Genomic DNA, 16,965 nt, shown 5'->3' on the forward strand with positions numbered 1-16,965 from the left:
TCTCTCTGTTTCCAGTTGTGAAGCTTACAATGTGTAACGATGTGAAATATAACCTTTCTTGTATTTAAAAGTTAACAACGTCGAAACACGCTGTTCAAGGCAGAGTGGGTGGATTCCACCTGCTTTTAATTCAGAATTGTAATTGGTTGCAGTCATGCCAATCAACACCTTAGCCAATGAGGTTGGAAACGTTTAATACCCAGTAGACACGTCGCCAAATTGGCAGTGAAAATAGACACGATAGATAAGAGAAAACAACCGGGTAAGTGAGAAACAGTACTATAAATCGCTAAGCATTGTATGTCTTTAGTTTAGGTAGATACTATCTAAATATTAATTTAAACAACAACGGCTAAATCATTATTGTTTCATGTACGTGCGTATATCAATGTGTTTCAACTTAGGCCTAGCTATGCTGCTGGATTTAAATTACGTGGGTAAAAGTGTTTATATTTATTTATGATTATTTTGTGGTTAAAAAAATCCTTAATAATATACACATATTTTAATTGTTTCTCTATTATCTGTAATGATATCAAGGTACATCTATTGAGAGGTATGCTTGAACTGGTAAACTCGCGACGTGAATCTCATATTAAAAAAAAAATACAACTTGTAAAACTTTAACCGTGATTTATTTGATTTGTTAACTTGTTTTTTTTCGATGGCATTTATTGAAATAACAGTGAGATAGAGTTGATCTCGTGGGTTAGAGAGGTCACGTCATCAAATATTACTTTCCTGACTGCAAGCCACGTGCTTTACAACTATGCAGTAATTTATTGTTAGATAACATAAATTTAGAAAAAAAAGTGTTCTGTTCTTTTAAATAATACACTTGAGAATTAAAAAACGTAACATTATGAATAATCCTAAAGTATATCTGTAAAGTGTTGATATATGTATATCTATTTAATATATATGTACATACATAAAGAATGTTGTATTGTCTTTGAAGTATAATAAAAAAAACATACTTCACAAAACAAAAAAGCATGACACTGACAGAAGGCATACATATAATAGAGTATGCGTCGACATGACACGATAGAGAGAGTCACACTGGATGATAGAAAGTGCTGGCATAAAGAATACCGTGGGCGATCCAATACAACATTTCTCCAGAATTAAAAATGACAGACCGCATTCAAGTTTAAACCAGAACTTGTGTTCATGTTGCATTATGCATTAAGTAATCATTATCTTAATAATACTATTAATTAAAAAAAAAATCATAATTTAAATTGATGATTATCAAATATATATTTTCTTTTCAGTTTCCTAGTGGTATATCTCCATGGTAAAAGTATGTGTCCTAAAAGCATATTAAAACACGTGCATGCAGTGCGAGTCACTGGTAAGCATGGTGAACGCAGTGTAAAACCATTGTTCGCAAATGCAGGGTGTGTCACAAAATGACTGCAGGTGTATCACAAAATGACTGCAGGTTTATCATGGTAAACCTGCTAAAGGGTTAGCTTATACACCTTGTTTCAGTCCACTGGTCAGTGTCACAGTGAAAGTGCAGGGGTAAGAGTGTTCAACATTATTAAATCTGACAAGTTTTTATTTATTTATTTTGAATTTTTTTTTTTTTTTTTTGCTTGTTTGCGGTTTCTTTCCAGGCTTCATGTGGTAGAGCCACTCTCCCCAAAAACAAATAGAAAGAAAAGACATGGCACTTCAAACTGGGTTTAACCCCCAAAGAGTATGGGCACCTTCGGCATTTGCAAGCGAGTCCTCCTCTAGCATGCCTCCCACCCTGTTGTCTTCAATGTCCTCCTCTAGCATGCCTCCCACCCTGTTGTCTTCGATGTCCTCCTCTAGCATGTCTCCCACCCTGTTGTCTTCGATGTCCTCCTCTAGCATGCCTCCCACCCTGTTGTCTTCGATGTCCTCCTCTAGCATGCCTCCCACCCTGTTGTCTTCAATGTCCTCCTCTAGCATGCCTCCCACCCTGTTGTCTTCGATGTCCTCCTCTAGCATGTCTCCCACCCTGTTGTCTTCGATGTCCTCCTCTAGCATGTCTCCCACCCTGTTGTCTCCGATGTCCTTCTCTAGCATATCTCCCAACCTGTTGTCTCCAATGTCCTGCTCTAACATGCCTCCCACCCTGTTGTCTCCTATGGTGTTTTTGCCAGCACCAGTTCCACCGTTTCACCTTCCAGTTCAACACAATCACAACCCTTGCCTAATGTCTTGGCCCCCTGGGATTGTCCATTTTAATCTAGGACCAGGTGCCCATCGTACATTTCAAGCAGCAGCTAATGACGACTTTGTTTTTGAATTTGCTGGTAAGTTTATTTTTGTAACTCCAATTTAGAACTCTCCTCTTTATGGTAAAATTGAACTTCTTTGTATTATTGTTTGAGACAAAGGGACGCCACTGGTGTGGGTAAAACCATAGCTGACTTGTGCTGATTAGTCTGGGTCTGTGCAAGTTTTACTCCTTGATACTGAAAGGGCAAAATGAGTAGACTGCAGAAATGAGCTTAATTTTTAGATCGATTTATTATTATTTATTTCTCAGCAGACGCCCTTATCCAGGGCGACTTGGTCGTAAACAAAAATACATTTCAAGAATCACAGTATAAGTATTAATACAATTAAGAGCAAGATAAAATACAATGACTTTGGTTCTAGCAAGTACAAGAATATGACAAAATACAATTCAATAACAGAGCAGATAATAGTGTCAGTGATAGTTACATCAGGATATAATTAAATACAAAATACTACAGATTACAGTACTCTAAAGTACAGGATTAAACGCAGTAAAATAGGGAGCAGATAAGAGCAAGTAAAGCGCATTTAAGGAAGAGTGATAAGTGTCCAGAGGGAAAAGAGGAGTTCTACAGATGCTGTCTGAAGAGGTGAGCCTTGAGGAGGCGTCGGAAGGTGGTCAGGGACTGGGCAGTCCTGACATCTATAGGATGGTCATTCCACCACTGTGGGGCGAGGGTGGAGGAGCGGGCTGTGGAGGCAGGGGAGCGTAGAGGAGGTACAGCCAGTCTTCTAGTGCAGGAGGAGCGGAGAGGTCGAGTGGGGGTGTAGGGAGAGATGAGATGAGGGTCTGGAGGTAGCTGGGTGCAGTCTGGTCAAGGCATCTGTAGGCGAGCACAAGACCAGTAATTTGGATTGACAAAAGTTAGTAAGAGGTAGGGGATTGCTTAAAAGTAGTTTTGCTTTTAAACTTGTAGGCCTAAGTAATAGGAAAAAAACCCTTCTTTAGTTCTACCCATTCATTGCATTACACTTTGAGCTTGAAAGTATTGTTTTGTTCTAGAGTTTGCAAAATAAGTCATTCCTAAGTCATAGTCCCTCATTCATTTTAAGTAACATTTATTTTGCTCTGTATTCCACAGCTGACCACCATGTCGTTTCTCATATACCAAGAAGGAAATTCCATCTTAACAGGTATTTGCAAAGTGCTTTACCGAGTACAGCGTGGGATTGAATTGAGAAACTTGCCTTTCAGTGATCTAAAACCTAGTCCTGAAAGCACATAAGTCCACACCACAAAACCACCCAGACACCCATTTGACATGCATTGTTTTTTATGGCTATTTGACGTACGTACGTGTGTGTGCGTGTGTATATATAATTATAGTATAGTATATTCAGATTTTTATGTTAAAAGAAGATAAAATATTCTCTTCATCCCCACTGTAGTTTCAAGCATACAATATTGATGTGGAGCTATTGGGGAGCAGGGGGGGGGGGGGGCAGATTAAAACCAGAAAGTCAAACTCTATATACATTGGTTGTGTTCGTGGTTGCAGGGACCTGTTTGATTTAATTAAAAAGCACAGAGTTCTGGACCTGACTGACCAGAGGCTGCTGGGCTGGTATCTGATGCTCCCCCCTGAAGACAGAAGAATTATTCAAGGTGCTAACAAAGAGCTACAAATGTGAAACCAGTTCACTGTCCACTACCTATAATAAAACTGAGCCTGTCTAATGCGCTTTGGAACAACTGACACTGAACTGTTCTTTTGAATGCCTGTCAAACAAAATAAAACATCATCTGTTTTCCTTAAGGATAAACATCCCTGTGTATTTGGATTTGCTGCTGTTTCGATCAATCAGATATTTTAGAGACTCTTTAAATAGTGTGGCTCGTGTTGGCTAAAGTATTTTTTTGTAAGGAAAAACAAAACACATTCTCTTTACCCTGAATCTGCAGGTGAGGGTGGACTCTTACAGTTCCTGCAAAAGCACCCGGCATTTGAAGTAGCGAAGCACAGTGTGCATTTGAAAGGTAGGTTTTCCTGCTTTTTTTTTTTTGTCTGCAATAATTAGTACCTGTATAACTGCAGAGAGTGCCTCCTTTTACTATTTCTATAAAACAATTGCTCTTTAATAGAAAAAAAAAAAAAAAACTTGAATTCAGTTTGATAAAGTTGAAAGAATGGCACCAGGTGTAATGAATATTGTAGGACCTGATGCCGCCTAACATGGAATTCCTCGTAATCTAAGGTACAGATGAGGCGCTTTAGTTGTGTGTACTGTAGGTTGTAAAAGGAGAGTCTTTTTTAATTTAATTTAATTGTTTGCCATGCAGATCTGATGACACATGTAGGACCAGAAGGGATGTCCACAAATCTAAACAAGTATGAGCATCTTTATTTACATACATACATACATACATACACAGATGCACAATGAAAACACAATAGTCTTAAGTTTTACATCAATAGCTTATTGGACACATAAATATTGTTATTTACATTTTAAATAGTGATCAGATAGGTTTGTTGTTTTTAGTAATGTTGTTCCTTGGGATAACAAAATACTGAGCTCAAGTCATACGATTTCATAAAAATGCCAGGTGCTCAGTGTTTGGTATTTGAGTTGAGTGAAAATTGCCAAAATGAGTTGATTTAAGAATCTGTATAACTAGCCATCGAAAAGACTTTGAATTGAAATGATTTTAATTAACGCAAGAACAGTGATTACAATTGCACGACTTCAAGAAAACAATGTCGAGGTATTGCCGTGGCCAGCTTTTTCTCCTGACCTGAGTCCAATAGAACATCTGTGGGACCAAATCGCCAGTACCATCCACAGGAGACAACCGCGACCAGCCAACCCAGGAAGAGTGACGGAACATCCCACAGCAGTCTATCCAGAGTCTGATCAGGTCTATGCGTCAACGTTGCCAGGATTGTGATAATGCTCAGGGAGGTCATACCCGATACTAACTTTGTAATGTTTTCATTTTGACAGTGTGTCACGTTTCATACTGAAAGCTTATCATGATTCTTTGATCTGTATTTTTGTTCACATTTTCTGTGATTTGTTTTGATATCTGTATTTAAAATATTTTATTAAATCCATTAGACCTGAGTTGCATTTCTTTTGTGCATCAGTGTGTGTGTGTGTGTGTATGTGTGTCTATATATATATATATATATATATATATATATATATATATATATATTAATTAAATAATTACACATGTATTTTACATTAATATGATACTATTTTAGAATCGCTGTCTTAGGAACATATGTAACTCTGTAACTTTCCTAATGTCCAGATCAAGAAGACCGACTTTCTACTGTGTTTGGCATTGTCTGCAGTGTGATATCAGCAACACTTTGGATACAAAAAAGTGCAGAAGGTGTAATGAGCCCATGGCAGAATCAGCACAAACATACTTGACAGGTTAGTAATGACCTTTAAAAATACATTTTATAGAGAGTTTGCTGCTGCTGGCAGTCCGTTTACATCTGCATATGGTGTCCATACTGCATCGTTAAATACACTAATTCCACCCTTTACTAGATTTTGTTAGGGTTTGCAAGGTATTGAAAAGAAAATCAATCTGGTTAAATAGTAATACACGTTTGTACTTTTTTTTTTTTTTTAATGTTTTAGAAACAGAACATTACATGCTTCCAGACAGCATCCAGAACCAGCCTAATAAAGAAGACATGTGTGCCTCTGGAGACTTCAGAAGGGCAGCTGAGCCAGTGAAGCTGAGCCAGGCCAGAAACCTGCCAAGCAGTGCCTCACTTGAGCGATCTGACGCTTTCCATTCAGCCTGTGATAGCACTGCAGCAGAAGACATCGAGGAAACTTTCTGTACTCGGCTAGTCTCTGCTGAAAAGCAAACTCAACACAGCCTGAATCTGGAATTACTACAAGAAACATCGGTGGAGGCAAGCCTGTCCCTGGACATCGAGCTTGAGATGCACCAGCGGAATGCACGTTCAATGCAAGCAGGTGACTGCTGGGACAAGGGCAAAGCTGATTTCGAGGCTCGTGGCCTTAGAGAAGCAGAAACCTATTCGAGTGTTCCAGGATATCAGGAGCTGGAAAAGGAAACTCTCCCTGATTACTACAGTTTCAATAGCACTGGATTCTATGAGGCGGAGAGGGATGCTTCATCAGGGCCGCCGTGCATGAGTAGTGACACAGAATCAGGGGCCACTGCAGACCCCTTGGGTGACACACCTGAAGAAGGATGTTACAAGACCAGTGAGAAGTGCTCTAATGCTGCCCTTGAAGAGTCCAAGGGATGTGATTCACAGTGCACCAGCTCCTTGGATGACTGGCCAGGTGGAACTAGTTTTTCGGAATACGGCTATGGAAGTGAGGGGGACCCTGAAAATGACCAAAACTTTGAGGTGTACCACAGCATTGCAGAGGGTACGTCCTTCACTGCAGAGCAAGATGAGCTGCAAACTGAAAGTACACGTCCTGCTGGCTTACGATGTGATCACTGCCTTCCTGTCCCAGATGGTACGAAGAGCAGCGCTGATAAAGATGCTAATAATAATGATAATAACAGTCTTTTGGAAGTAGACTCAAGCATAGATTGCTTGGGTTGGGATGTACCTGAAAAGCCTTGTGGATTTAAATGTGAGCCTCCAGTCGCTAGAGATGATACATCCTTGTACGAAGAGTCTTTTCTGTCTGCCGCTGCGGCTAATAGCCTACTGCCAGAGCCAAGTATAGAAATGGATATCAGTGGCTACGTAGGAGCTTCAGCGTTCGAACGTAGTGGCCAGTACAGGGAATCGGATGCTGAAGAGAGTCCCACCACCACATGCCAGAGGTGCTTAGCTGCAAGTGACTCTACCATCAGAGTAAACCAAATCATTGATGCCAGTGCTGATTTCAGGGCAGGTTTCACCTCAACTACAGCCACTGAAGCCAGTGTGTTTGTGGCGAGCAAATCTACAAGCACAGACAACCCTGGGGTACCCCATGCACATGCTGCCGTCAATACAGAATGGTCTTTGCTGCAAGGTGCTCTACGAGATGGGGGTTCCCAAACATCGGTGCCTTCAACTAGTGAAAAGTGCATCAATACAGACTTGCGTATGGTTGACCTGGATTCATTTGCTGAGGTATTTATTTATTTATTTATTTAGGGGGAGGAGTGTTTTAAGTGTGAATGTACATGTATATTATGTGATTTTATATATATATATATATATATATATATATATAATTAGTCAGGATTCAAGAATAAGCCCATTGGTTACATTTCTCCTCGTGGTCTGTTAGGCTTAATCAGAAACTGTTGCTGTCGGTGGATTTGTAGCTCCTCTTTGGTTTCCTTGTAGTTCCACTAGCTGGGTTAAATTTATGGGTTTATTTTGTGTCGGGGGGGGGGGGGGGGGGGGGACGACTATATATATATATATATATATATATATATATATATATACATATACATACAGCTCTGGGAAAAATTAAGAGACCACTGCAAAATTATCAGTTTCTCTGGTTTTACTATTTATAGGTATGTGTTTGGGTAAAATGAACATTTTTGTTTTATTCTATAAACACTGACAACATTTCTCCCAAATTCCAAATAAAAATATTGTCATTTAGAGCATTTATTTGCAGAAAATGACAACTGGTCAAAATAACAAAAAAGATGCAGTGTTGTCAGACCTCGAATAATGCAAAGAAAATAAGTTCATATTCATTTTTAAACAACACAATACTAATGTTTTAACTTAGGAAGAGTTCAGAAATCAATATTTGGTGGAATAACCCTGATTTTCAAGCACAGCTTTCATGCGTCTTGGCATGCTCTCCACCAGTCTTTCACATTGATGTTGGGTGACTTTATGCCACTCCTGGCGCAGAAATTCAAGCAGCTCGGCTTTGTTTGATGGCTTGTGACCACCCATCTTCCTCTTGATCACATTCCAGAGGTTTTCAATGGGGTTCAGGTCTGGAGATTGGGCTGGCCATGACAGGGTCTTGATCTGGTGGTCCTCCATCCACAACTTGATTGACCTGGCTGTGTGGCATGGAGCATTGTCCTGCTGGAAAAAACAATCCTAAGAGTTGGGGAAGAGTTGTCAGAGCAGAAGGAAGCAAGTTTTCTTCCAGGACAACCTTGTACTTGGCTTGATGCGTCCTTCACAAAGACAAATCTGCCCGATTCCAGCCTTGCTGAAGCACCCCCAGATGAGTCCAATTTTCAGCTTTGCCCAACACCTGGTCGTCTAATGGTTAGACGGAGACCTGGAGAGGCCTACAAGCCGCAGTGTCTCGCACCCACTGTGAAATGTGGTGGAGGATTGGTGATGATCTGGGGGTGCTTCAGCAAGGCTGGAGTCGGGCAGCTTTGGCATTAATGTTTTTATTGATTTTATTATTTTAAATGTAATACATTTCACTGTTTCCCTCTGACAGGAATTCATGAAACTGAGATTGGGAAAGGAAGAATTAAATGAGCTAAAGAAAAAACTTGCAAGGTACTGTAGTTCAAAAAACAGTAAAGTAGACTTGATGCTGTTGCATTTTATAATTTTGGCTAACGGCCTTAATCGGTGCTTTGGAAATATATATTGGACGGTAAGTATTTAAAAAAATAAATATACTATACTTTTTTTTTTTTTTTAAATGTGCATAAGAATGGAAAAGTGCAGCGCTGCTGCCTGTGGGTGCAGTTGTGACACGGCGACGCAGAGGGCAGTAAAAGCTGAGCTGCAGCTGTTGGATCTGCACTACTGGATGTGTCGGCAGCACTGCTGGAGACTTCATTACACCGTGCATGAGAAGGGCTTCAGTGACCTGGGGTACGTAAATAAATACATGCATACAGAAATGCAAATAAGAATAGTTTGGATTGTTGAACAAACATAGCTCCTTTATTGTTTGGCCAGTCAGTTTTGGTACTGATTTAAAAAAATATATATTTTCGTATATAAAAGAGGAACTTGGAGATCCTGTAAGTTGTAGAGATTTTGCTTGCAAGGTCCTGGTTTTGAAGGACCCCTTTGACTTATTCATGGGCGTTTTTAAAATGTGTTTTATAAACAAAAATGTGTTTGTTAATTAAAAGCATTTTAACTGCGACTGGTGGTAGAACCTTCAGCCTATGTGCACCCATGGCTGTGGAGTCGAAAGGCTGAACACATTCATTATATGCAGTGACTGTTCTGCTAGGCTAAAAAAAATAAATACACATGTTGTGTCTGTTTATTCTCAGTGCTGCAGCTCATTCTCAGGGTCTCGAGAGTGCTCTTCAAGAGCTCCAGTCCGATTACAGTAAAATGAGAGAGAAAATACTGTCTGGAACAAGCTTGGATGATCTCCCACCACTCTCCGTGGATTCAAAGCGCATTGTCACATTGAAACAATATGTTCCTTCAAAGGTAATCGTATCTGTATTGCATATCATTACTTATCTGAGGTAGTGTATTCCTCTTGCTGTTTTAGATTCACTTTGTATATCGTTTTCTGTTCTGTCAGCACATCCTGGTCACTTTTTTTGAGAGCCACATGGATGCTTTAAACAAGGATGTGATGGCCTAAACTGAAAATAGTCAACAGAGTTCATCTAATCTAATCTAAGAGTACCTGTAGTTGAAGCATTATAAATAACAAACTCTTAAATTGAAATAATGCCTTTCTTTCTCAACACATTTCTAATTTCAATCAAGTATTTTGGGATTTACAATTCCTAAATTATACATCTCTGAAAATCCCTGTGTGTTTTCATTTATATAATATATTTGTTGTGCTTCAGGTAATTTGTTGCATTTGAGACATAAAATATGACAAAACTGACACAGATTTGCTTTCCCAGGTAATGGCTGTGGCTTTGTCGTCTCAAGAGGTGGTGTGTAGGTATGTTTATGAAATCCATTTCAGTGCCCTGCCGCTTCACCAATTAAGCGTTCGTATCCAACACAGCAGATCAGCATCATAAACGGAAAGGCAGAACTGGCATCCCTTTTTGATCTTCATTCGTTGTTGTTTCAGTCATCAAGAAAAGGGTTTACCAGAGGATAAGAATAATGGGAGAGGTGTTCCATCAAGCAGTCAAGTTTTACCCTTTCAGGTGTGTGTGTGTGTGTGTGTGTATATATATATATATATATATATATATATATATATATATATATATATATATATATATATATATATATATATATAAATAGTAAATATGGACTGGGAAGTGTTGTATAGCCCCCTGAGGAAAGAACTATAGTGACCAACAGGGGACTATGGTGCCCGAAGCCACAGGCTGGAGGTAACTATAGTTCTTCCCGAGGGGCCTTTAGTTTCCCACTATGAGCCGAGGCCTGCAGTCTGTATTTGTTTTAATTTTCTCACTGCGGCATAGAATTCTCGGAGGAGTTCGTTGAATTTGTGAACATAGTATTTATTTACGTTGTTGAGTTGGATTTGTTTGAATTTTAGGAAGTCAGAAAACACTGAAAGCAAAGTTTTTATGACGATTTTAGTGTTTGCACATCTTTGTGTTGTAGTATAGTTTGTAATTCATTTTGCTTTTCTTGTGTGAAGAGAGGAAGGATGTTCAGCGTGATGTCATTTCAGGGAGTTTGTAAAAAACTATTGACCGTAAGCAGTGTCACGGGGGCAATAGTTGGATCTATTTTTGGTCATCTAATGAGGTTTTAACCAATCGCATGCCAGAATTTCGAAGGACCGATTTCTCATATATATATATACTGTACTACTTTTAATCTTAGTAATTAAGTTACCAAATCATGTTATTCAGTAAGTGTTTTCTACTATGATCTTCCATAAAATGTCTAAGTACTTCAGTTTAGGCTGGTTCAATGGCAATTTACTGTGCCTATTATAATCCAAAGACCCAATTAATTTTTGCATAGTATTTTAGTTGATGCATAAATTAAGACAGACTGACTAGATTAGATGATCAGTTTGCTTGGCGTTCTGAATTCTTTGTCTTAGGAGAAACCACACTTTGAAGTCTCTACACGCTGCTGTAAGTCTGTGCATGATCCGGCAAACAGAGGCTCAGATTGCAAAAAGCAAAGTAAGTGAACTGGCCCTTAAACCTGATAGCTGAACTCCAACCACCAGGCATTGGATTCTGCTGAATCTACAGGTCCAGCCATAATTGACAAAGCAAGAAATGTGGTGGTGGTGGATTATTATTATTATTATTATTATTATTATTATTATTATTATTATTATTAATAATCAAACCTTTTTCTTCATCAAAGTAATTGAAACGTGTGTCTTGAGTTAGGGTTGATTTTATCAACCCCACCCCACTGGGATAGCCCAGCTGGATTTAAGTGTTTTACAGCTCTAGGTAATCACTCTAGATTGCACCAACCACCTGTCAGTGGTGAGAATATCCTGTTCAAAGCTGTTCACAGGGATTTTCCAGTGCAGTGAAATGTTCTAAATTCCAGCTATTGCTTATCCTGGACAGGGTATGGGTTGATAAGATCAAACTGTTTGTTTCATACAGAGTTCAGTAGGTTGCAGTGTAAATAACTCGGGTGTTCTGTTGTATTTCATCAGGAATGAAGAAAGATCATGATTTTACGGAAGACTGGTTTGATGCAGAGGAGAATCTCAGAACAGACGGGCAAATAGATGATGTTTTGGATAATACTGGTGTAACGAGGCAGACAGCAGGAGGAATCTGTGGGAGTAAGAGCACTGAGGCTGTCAACGAAGACTGGGGTAACAACCATAGGAATCATAAATCAAACTGACATAAAATGTGCCTAATGATGAGCTAAAATGCAGCGTATCTGGTAATCAAATCAGTGTTGTGTAAATGAGTAGTCTTAATCTACATACATACATACATACATACATACATGCTTTCTTAGTTTTTATAAAGTGCTCAAACTATATAATGGGGGGAGGAATAATGAAATAGCAATAAAAATAGTAGGCCAGTCGTGGGGCATAAAGTTCAGTGTGTGTTTGGTAACAGGAGGAGCTTGTCTTATGCATGTGCCTCGCATAGTATTAACAAATACTCCGTGATCTTCCACAGGATTGAAATGTGAAAACTCAGCAGAAAGGGAGAAGCAGCCGGATCACTATCTGTGTGTCAGAGATCTGTCTGTGACGGTGACTGAGGTACACTTCCTGTGCTATGGTTATTCTGCAATGAAAATCCGCTACTCAGTTGTAACCATGTGGCATTGTTAAGCAGGTTAAAGGTGTAGTCACTTAAGGTTTTTACCCTGTATTAGCTTGAGGGCCATTTTCACTGTACTTTGAGTGTGTGTGAAAGTGAAGAAATCTTGTTAGAAATGTAAAAGTATATGCTGCTGCAAGTCCATGCCTGACTATATACAGTATTAGGGGCAGGTAGTGAATAGTGGTGACAGTTGCAGAATGAAAAAGTGGCATCTTGTGTCTTCTACTGTAAGGTCAAGGTTCGTGCTTTAGTGTAAATGCCATCCGTGAAATCACCTTACTTCTCGTTCTAGAAAGATTTGATGCGCCTTTTTCAGAAATACCAGGCTACTGATGTGTGGATAACTAACACGGCTAACCACCTCAGGTAAAAACCTCAAAATGATCTAGTATATTCAGTGTTTTTATAGGGGGTTTCGGTTTGATCAAAAAAAAAAAAAAAGCAGCTTCTTTTTAATTCAAACCGAACGCAAACAGCGAGTGAAGTGAAGTTAAATTGATTTAATGAAATCATAATTAAGGGGAAACTTATTTGCAGAACAGGTTATGCAACGAGTCATTTAGATTTTAAATCTGGGAAAAGCAATTTAACTGAATTTTGTGTTTGGTTTGAATTAAATAGAGCTGTTTTTTTTTTTTATCAAGCAACGGAAACATAGTTTCATTCAATTTACGGGAGAAAAAACAAGTGATCTCAGCTCAAGGGACATCACGTGACCAAAAATAAAACCAGAAAACGAAGAGCCCTGTTGAGTTAGTATTTTGTCAGTTTTTAAATTACCTACTGATTGTAATATTAAATGTATGAGTTCTCTCTACCAGCCTGTTATGTTTGATCTCGTCCTGAAATTGCTCACTCCACTAGGTTAGCAATTGTCACAGTCTGTGGTACCAGCTGTGCAGAGAAGGCACGGAAGGAAATGAACGGGAAGCAAATCCATGGAAGAGCGATTAAAGTGGACCCCATAAGACAGCCAGGAGTTGGGTGGCAGAATGCATCCAAGCACTGCTCTTACACACCAGCTCCAGTACAAGAGTGGAGAGCAGAGAGCTGCGACGGGAAGCAACTAAGAGTCAGTTCACAAACTGGGCCTCTGATACATCAAACAGGGCCTGTCGCTCCTCCAAAGGTAACAAAGATAAAATACACTGATTTTCAGTACAGGGCTCATCCAAAAAAACAGAACAAACACAATTCTTTGAAAGGACTGTTTTTAAGGTTAAACCATGCTTTCTGAAAAATTTGAGTACACTAATTTCTAAAACGGTAACTTAATTCCACTTTAAAAACAAGTTCTAAAACAGTTTTGTGAAATAGGGCCCAATGTTTTCAGTGAGGATGGACTAGTGTATAATGACGGTCTGTATGATTAACATCTTCTGAATTTTCATAGTATTTTAAATAAAGTCCAGAATTGTGCAACCGTTAGTAAAAGGACAGTCGTGTGTGTGCATCAGATGTGTATTGCCATTTATTTATTATGAATATTATACCTGGTTCCTTACATAATTTAATTTACATAGACAATGTAAAGTTACTTATTAATGTTGCTGTGATACTGTAGAAGTTGCACTGCTTTCAAATAAAAAATTTAATTGTTTACTGACATTCACGCTGTATGCCAGGTTGCAGATACACATCCCAGGGATAGAAATAAGACTCCTTGCAGAGCAGTTTGATCCATTCCTGGTTTCACTGAGTTTAATAAGACACACCTGAGCTTGTTTCCTATACACTGAGGATAATGAAGCTCGTAGTAAAACCCTTTCTGACACCCTCAATGTGTTTCTGTTTGTGCTCAGGTGTTTAAAAGGAATTACGAGAAGCTGCAGTGTGTCCAGGACACACCGACAGCCTCTGGAACATTTCTCACGCAGCACTATGCAGGGCTAAGCAGCTTCGACAAGCTGATGGATAGGCTGATGAAGCTTCACCCTGAAGCTGGCAGACAGAAAATTGTGGAAGCGTTGATAGAGCTGAGAGCTGAGAAGAAAGGGTTCCTCAGTGGACTCCCCTTGAAAACCATTGTGGAGATGACATCCGCAGTGCTGAAGAAGAATCTGACGGGGGTAGCGACACAAACGGTCAGTAACTGCTGGCCCCTTTTTTTGCTGAGTGTTTTACTGTTTGAGTGTCCTTCCATTCCAAGAGTTGAAACAAGACTCCTGTTTCATAGCATTTTGAGACGTTTCAGAGTTTTAACTGTGCCACAGTTTACAGGTTACAAGATCTGGTGGCTTTTAGTAAACCCTGGAATGTATCAAACCGCTACACAATCAGAGTCTTATTTCCCATTGTTCAGGTAGGTGCTTGCATACATTCACTTGTAGCTGCTTTTCCTCTTGAATATTACCAGGTGTTCCATCAGAGCTTGGCATGCATTTATCACAATACATTTGCACTGAATTTGCAAATGCCACACTTTACCATGGTTAATCCTAGTTTTACTTTGTAAGCTGATGTAAGGTACAGTGTAAACTTTTTGAAAATATATGTTGCCCGATACTTCATTTTGGTGTTGTTTCTTAAAAACACTTTGAGACTTAATACTTACTACAGACTTCTTATTTGCCGTTTTTTATATTAATGATGAGTCCTTGTCTGTCACATATAAACTGCATCTGTAACAGAAGTGTGTCTTTTTTTTTTTATTTTTTTTTTAGGTTCTGCAAAGAATTAAAGAACCAGTGGATGTTCAACTGATACACTTGTTATTTTCTTAAGTTCTTGTTAACGGTTGCACTAAAGTAAAATGTACTTTAATAATTAGCATGTTCCTATATGCAGCTCTGTTCAGGTATTGCAGCTGTACATATAGTTTTGTGTTGCTCAGTTTTGTGTTGTATTGTGTGAACAGTCAATAAACAACTGCTTGTGCATTTGTTTATTTATTTTGCAAGTGGCTCTACGATCAGAGTAAACCAAATAATTGATGCCAGTGCTGACTTCAGGGCAAGCTTCACCTCAACTAGGGCCACTGAAGCCAGTGTGTTTGTGGTGAGCAAATCTACCAGCACAGACAACCCTGAGGTACCCCACACGCGTGCTGCCGTCAGTACAGAATGGTCTTTGCTGCACAGTGCTCTACTTGTATATGGTTGCAGAGATGCCAGCGGCTGCGATTTGGCCACAGCAGCTACTATTTTGGAGGCTCTGCTATGGTGCTACGTCAAAGGGATATAATACTACGATTTTTATTAAATAAATAAATGATGGGTAGTCCCTGAATGTTTATGAAACATTATTTCAATACCATGTGTGTGATTTTTTTTCCTTTTTTGTTCTTTTAATACTGTATTTCACTGGCGGTTTATTGTGGCATGCTAAAAGCTCTGAGCTGGGTTGCTTAGTAATGATTTAGGGGTCCTTCAGAAACTGCTGCTCAAGTGTTGCCTTGCTATCAGTATCAATGTCACATTTACTTGGTTGCTTATTATCAGTTTAAAATAGGAATCACAAATCAAACAAAAAAATGTCCAAAAGATCGAGGTTGGCTTGTCAGAAATAGAGAGGAATTTACCACAGAACGATCATTCATTAAAAGAAGTTGAGTGTCTGAATCTCACGGCTGCTGTGAATACTGCCGGACAGACTTTTCTGTGAAACATGGTGCGTCATGGGTGTCATGACTATCGCTCACATAGATACGAAATGCCAGCAATACGCAAAATCTGGCACTCCCCATTACTGTATGTTTGTGGAAATGGGTTTTGAGGTTTCACTCGCTTTAAATAATGAATTTATTATTGGATACTACACAGCATTTTGTGTGTTGATAGTTGCAGAGTAGTACAAATTTAAATAAACATGTCAAATCTTTCTTGGTGTTATTTTGATAGTCATTTTTCTAAAGTTTTGAGGTTGAATATTTCAGTCCAGGTTTGATAGCGCTTACGAGATCCTAAAACACTCTTCATTACTAATATTTAAATCCAGAACAAATATAATTCCAAATAATACAAAAAAAGTATTTTTATTGTGCGTTTGTTTGTTTGTTTTTTCTTAAATTTCTAAATGCTGTGTGTTTACAATTCCCAACGTATAGATTGAACAGCAAAAATGAGGTCGTTGGCTTGCCAGATCCCAAGAACCTTTATTATTTTTTACACAGCATTTTCTCCTTTCATACGTTGGCATCACTGTGGTTGACCTGGATTCATTTGTTGAGGTATTTCCTTTTTTTTTCAGGGGGAGGAGGGCTTAAGATCACTTCAGAACTATTTTTGGTTTTGTTATTACAAAATAAAATAAAATTAACTTAAAAAAAAAACCTAGTAATTTAACATGGCTTGAGTGGAACTACAAGGCAACCAAAGAGAAGATACAATTTCATCGACAGCAACAGTTTCTGTGTCTTCTCTGGGGGGGGGGGGGTATAGGGGATTTAGTTGGCGTTAGGGTTAGGAATTAAGGGGTTAGGGTTAGAAGCAAAATACAGTGAAGAAAGCAGATGAACGTTCTCGGAATCTCATGTATGATTACTGATGCTTTCCTAGGGTAAGCGGCATCATAGTGAAAATCCCTATCCAGGGTTCTGGTTTACG

At 39.0% G+C, this 16,965-nt stretch overlaps 1 protein-coding gene across 3 annotated transcripts; it reads left to right on the plus strand.

Annotated features, from left to right (window-relative positions):
- Positions 1-35: 35 nt before the first annotated feature.
- On the plus strand, positions 36-15,298 carry LOC117406420 (RNA-binding protein 44). Of its 3 annotated transcripts, XM_059032567.1 has the most exons (21): positions 36-262; positions 1,626-1,708; positions 2,142-2,294; positions 3,366-3,417; positions 3,783-3,889; positions 4,187-4,261; positions 4,565-4,613; positions 5,543-5,670; positions 5,884-7,361; positions 8,668-8,729; positions 8,889-9,053; positions 9,467-9,632; positions 10,067-10,107; positions 10,243-10,321; positions 11,203-11,287; positions 11,785-11,949; positions 12,272-12,357; positions 12,714-12,787; positions 13,286-13,550; positions 14,224-14,505; positions 15,085-15,298. In XM_059032567.1, the coding sequence occupies exons 3-21, from the start codon at positions 2,195-2,197 to the stop codon at positions 15,142-15,144; spliced, it is 3,519 nt and encodes a 1,172-aa protein (XP_058888550.1). In that variant the 5' UTR covers positions 36-262; positions 1,626-1,708; positions 2,142-2,194; the 3' UTR covers positions 15,145-15,298. The 3 variants fall into 3 exon arrangements, with proteins under 3 accessions (XP_058888550.1, XP_034780397.2, XP_058888549.1); XM_034924506.2 differs by having other exon boundaries at positions 1,626-2,294; XM_059032566.1 differs by lacking the exon at positions 36-262 and adding an exon at positions 273-433 and having other exon boundaries at positions 1,626-2,294.
- The last annotated feature ends 1,667 nt before the right edge of the window (positions 15,299-16,965 follow it).

This window comes from Acipenser ruthenus, chromosome 10 (genome assembly GCF_902713425.1).
Source record: "Acipenser ruthenus chromosome 10, fAciRut3.2 maternal haplotype, whole genome shotgun sequence".
Taxonomy (NCBI): Eukaryota; Metazoa; Chordata; class Actinopteri; order Acipenseriformes; family Acipenseridae; genus Acipenser; species Acipenser ruthenus.

Excerpts from the sequence above, each read along its gene's own strand:
- LOC117406420 (XM_034924506.2), top strand. The coding sequence starts at position 1,676 with ATGGCACTTCAAACTGGGTTTAACCCCCAAAGAGTATGGGCACCTTCG. Across the intron at positions 8,730-8,888 it reads CTAAAGAAAAAACTTGCAAG|AATGGAAAAGTGCAGCGCTG; the intron begins GTACTGTAGTTC and ends AATGTGCATAAG. Across the intron at positions 11,288-11,784 it reads CTCAGATTGCAAAAAGCAAA|GAATGAAGAAAGATCATGAT; the intron begins GTAAGTGAACTG and ends GTATTTCATCAG.